Source organism: Pungitius pungitius, chromosome 8 (assembly GCF_949316345.1).
Source record: "Pungitius pungitius chromosome 8, fPunPun2.1, whole genome shotgun sequence".
Lineage (NCBI taxonomy): Eukaryota > Metazoa > Chordata > Actinopteri > Perciformes > Gasterosteidae > Pungitius > Pungitius pungitius.
The window spans coordinates 4,521,755-4,526,395 of NC_084907.1; the positions used below are offsets into that span (position 1 = coordinate 4,521,755).

Here is a 4,641-nt window from a genome sequence, read left to right on the forward strand (position 1 = left end):
CGTGATCCTGGACGCCGATTTGACCAAGATGACCTCGGAGCAGAGGGTGGAGCTCCTGGATCACATGAAGAGCTTCTCCGGCGTGGGGCTCCAGCACATGAAGATTCTTCCTGTGGTGAACAACCGGCTGTTCGACATGTCCGCATTCATGGCCGGGCCGGGGAATGCCAAAAAGGTGAGTGCAAGTGTGCAAGTATTTGATGAACGAGACTGATTTCGCACAACTTCTTTGACCAATGAAAGGCAGTCTGAAGATTTTGTGGAGTTGTTTTAATAGATGTGTAAAAAAACACATGGAATCCGGTCTGCTCCTGAGTTTCCAGGAAATTAGTCATTCAGGCTGAAGTGATAAATCAGCTAAAAAAGGTTTGTAAATACCAAAGCCAATTAGTCAACTAATAGACCAAAAGGTGGCAACCACATTAATGAAGGTGTGGTTTTATAGGTCAGTGAATGTTGCATTTCATGTCAGTAGCTCCGTAATTAAACCAACACTTGTAAATGTGTCCTTAGGTGGTGGAGAACGGTGCTCTGTTGTCCTGGAAGCTCGGCTGCTCACTGGATCAGAGCACAGTCCCAAATATCAGCAGCGTCCAGTGTCCTGCAAAGGAAGGGACGATGTCTGCCAAGCTGGGCTACCCGGTGGTGGGGTGGCACATCGCAAACAAAAAACCCCACATCCCGAAGCGGGTGAGGCGCCAGTTAAACAACACGCCAACCCCTGTGCTCACAGCTGTTCCTCCAACGACCATAGTGGAGCCTCCAGTGAGGATCATTCCAACCCTGTCCTCGCCTTCTATTGCCGCACCAACCGAAAGCTCTGCTCCCCCTATGAGGGACCCAGTTCCCCTACCGGGCAAGCCGACGATCAAAATCCATGACCCTATTAACCACACCCCAACTCTGGGACCGCCTCAGCCAACGAGGGTTGTGGAGACCACCAGCACCATTGCTATTCAGCCAACCTTGACCTGGCATACACATGTGGAGGCCACTGCCACAGTGCCACCAACTCCAAAAACCACCAAGAAACCCAAGAGACCCAAAACCACACCTTTGACCAAAGAGCCAAAGACCTCCACGGCCAAGCCGGCCAGGCGCACCACACCATCACCTGCCGTCGTTGTTGGCCCATCCAACGAGAAGCCTGTCCTGCGCAACCCGATTGACCAGGTCAATGCATTGGTTGGCACCTACTTTGAGGTCAAGATCCCATCTGACACCTTCTTTGACAAAGAGGATGGAACCACTGACAAGCTGCGTTTAACTTTGAGACAGAACCACAATGAACCGGTCGGGGAGGTCTCCTGGATTCAGTTCAACACCACCAGTCAGCTTCTCTTCGGCTTGCCTGATGTCCAACACGTGGGGAAACACGAATTCTTCATGCAGGCGACTGACAAAGGTGGCCTGAATGCTATTGACGCTTTCGAGGTTCGCGTAAACCGCTGGCCCATCAATGACAAGAGCCCTGTCATCTTCACGGCCCGATTCGAAGGCGATCCACGTTCGATAACTAATGACATCCACAAGAAGATCCTACTAGTAAAGAAGCTGGCCTATGCACTTGGAGACCGCAACACCAGTGCAGTCAGTCTTCGAAATATAAGCAAAGGGTCCATTGTGGTGGAGTGGACCAACACCAGCCTACCCAAGCACCCGTGTCCGAAAGAACAGCTCACGGCCATGAGCAGGACGCTCGCCAGTGCTGACGGAAAGCCCTCGCAGACCTTCAGGCACTCTCTGGAGCCTGAGTTCAGACCGCTAGACGTCACGGCCAAAGGAAGGGCCAGCTGCAGGACATATTCCTTCATCCCACCGGGAGACATTGATATCCCAGAACCCGCCGCAGTCACGCCGGCTCTGGGAACGGGCCGTCAGAGCACAGACGACGTCTATCTCCACACGGTGATTCCCGCCGTGGTGGTGGCAGCGATCTTGCTGATGGCGGGCATCATCGCCATGATCTGCTACAGGAAGAAGCGGAAGGGCAAGTTGACCATCGAGGACCAGGCCACCTTCATCAAAAAGGGTGTTCCCATTATCTTTGCGGATGAACTTGATGACTCTAAGCCGCCTCCATCTTCCAGTATGCCCCTGATTTTGCAGGAAGAGAAGCCCCCACTTCCACCGCCCGAGTACCCCAACATGGCCACGCCAGAGACCACCCCCCTCAACCAGGAGTTGCTGGGGGAGTACACAGCCCTGCGGGACGAGGACCCCAATGCACCCCCCTACCAACCACCGCCTCCCTTCACCACTCCCATGGAGGGCAAAGGCTCCCGTCCCAAGAACATGACTCCCTACAGATCTCCACCTCCCTACGTGCCCCCCTAAGACTTATTCCACCCTCCCCTCTAAGGGGGGAGGACAGGACGCCTGAGAAACTCTGACGGTTTCCATTCTGGTGTTTGTCTGTCTGGACATGGGAGAGATGACAAGAGGTGCTAAAGTACAAAACCGCTACAGGGGACTTTGGTTTGGGGGGGGGGGACTGTGATGAGTTGGGTGTTTTTTGTTTTTTACAGTTTACTCATGGGATGGTTTGTTGATGCAGCTGGGAGGGACTACTGATTTAGTGGTAGCCCAGCTACACAGTGGCCTAAGACAAACTAACTCTCGTCACATCGGCTTTCGGCTCGACCAAATGGTCACAAGCGACATTCGGGAGGCAAGTTCTTTTTTTTTTTTAGTCTTTTTCGCTTTTATTCAGTTTTTCCATCAATCCCAAGATTACTTTTCTTTTTTTTCTTTTCTGGACTGAACGTTTGCCTAACAACTCTTCTTTGTGTTGAGTGAACTGCCACCAGACCACAGCAAGCAACTATTCAAGTTTTTTAATGAGGAGGATTGAGATTCTCTGAAAATGAAAACAAACAAACCGCTAACACAAGGATCTCAAAACACCCCTGCAGACGACAAGAGAATGGGAGGCCAAGATGTGAGTGTGTGTGTGTGTGTGTGTGTGTGTGTTTGTGTGTGTGTGAATGAGCGGTTGTGTTTATTCAGATCCAATACAGTTTGCCTTTTAACACTGTCTGTATCCTTATTCACAATGTCTAGTAAAGATGAGAATCACAAGGTAGCCTAAAAAAAGATTTAGAGATGAATAATAAATAATTTGTTTCTTTCATTGGTTTTAAAATTCACTGTTTATCTGGAAGATGTTCTGATAGATTTTGTTATATTTTTTTGGTGATGAAGCAGGTGGGAGGAAAGGGACTGCCTCGCTGAAATAACCTGAAGGAATTCTTTATTCCTGTTCCCGTATCACAATTACAGGTCTTTAGATGAAAATCGGACTTGTACCCCAATAAAACCATATGGGTTGCGGTACATAATTATCTAACTTGTAAATGCTACGTTTGGTTCAGATTTGGAGGCCAAAGGTGTGATTTTATGCAGATGATGTGGACCTTTACTCGGTCAACAGAACTACGAGGGTAAAAGTGAAATGCCATGTCGGCCCTTTCTGTGCCCGGACAGGAAAAGGACACCTCCAGGTTATTTCTAACCAGAGATGATTATTTTTTTATGTGAAATGAGGCGGTCCTTCTTCCCCGTTCGGAAGAGGAGCTCTGAGTGCCATGAGACGGTAGAGATTCTCACATTTTAGAGGTCACAGAGGAGACAAATGAGGCAGACATTCAAAAGAGAGAATTTCCAGCAATTATCTCTGAAAATCTCCTTCTAATTTTTTACCAAGTTTTTGATACAGCCTCAAATTGTTTTTGATTATTAAAAGAAAACATGATTAATGATTAGTCTTCTGTGATTTGTAAAATCTTAGCCTAGAAGTTCAAATATAATTCAATTATGTACACTTTCTTTTTCTTTCCTCATGGGTCACATTTTCAAGTGTTTTTATTTTGTCGTGTGTACATCAAAATGTATTACCCACTATACAAAGACGGACATACTTTATGTTATCACAGATTTTATTTGTATGTCCTTTTAAGTTTGCTAATGAGTTTCAACTGAAAGTGACCCTTTGCAATAAGGATGTAAGACGCAGGCCGCTCAGGGGCTGGTTGATGCAGCTCGAGCGAGTGACTCGTATTGTCATAATATTGTTGGTTTTTTTGCAGGATGCCAAGGCTTTTTTGCTTATGAAGTGTGCATTGTCAAAATAAAACCAACTGGTACGATTAAAAAAAGAAAAAGGTCAACCTCCTTCATTTATGTATCGGAGTTTCACCTTCTTGCTGGTTCTGCTCTGAGTTGTTTCTATTATCAAAACCTGACTGATGTTCATCGATGAGGCTTTTGATCATGTCACTTTTCCACTTCTCCTGCTTCGCGTTGAATGGACAAATCAATATGTCTGAGGTCCTTTAGATGTTTCGCCCTGCTGCCTGGCAACCGTCAACGGCCTGTGGGCTTGCTCAAACGGTCACTGTGCCGTCCCCTAAATTATTCTGCTATTGAGTGACTGGTTGGCCTGTGCAGTTTGAAAGCTCTACCCATTAAAAAAAAGGCTCTGCTGTAAAAACACTCTCTCAGCCCATCGGTCTCTGCACACACCGCCGACCCATCGTTTGCATTGATTGCTCCCAGTATTGATTCCATGTCAACAATTTGGCCAGCATCTGTTGCCCGTCCGGGATAGTCCGTGCCGGGGTTTAATTTGGGGGGGGGGTT

The 4,641-nt window shown here is 47.7% G+C and overlaps 1 protein-coding gene across 1 annotated transcript in view; it reads left to right on the forward strand.

Moving 5' to 3' along the window:
- The window catches only part of dag1 (dystroglycan 1), a 26,846-nt gene extending 22,685 nt beyond the window's left edge, over positions 1-4,161 (forward strand). Inside the window, exons 3-4 of the mRNA XM_037490890.2 lie at positions 1-175; positions 514-4,161. The exon at positions 1-175 is cut by the window's left edge and continues 287 nt beyond it. Coding sequence (XP_037346787.2) covers positions 1-175; positions 514-2,337 — 1,999 coding nt within the window. The 3' untranslated portion in view covers positions 2,338-4,161. The remainder of the gene's footprint in view (positions 176-513) is intronic.
- The last annotated feature ends 480 nt before the right edge of the window (positions 4,162-4,641 follow it).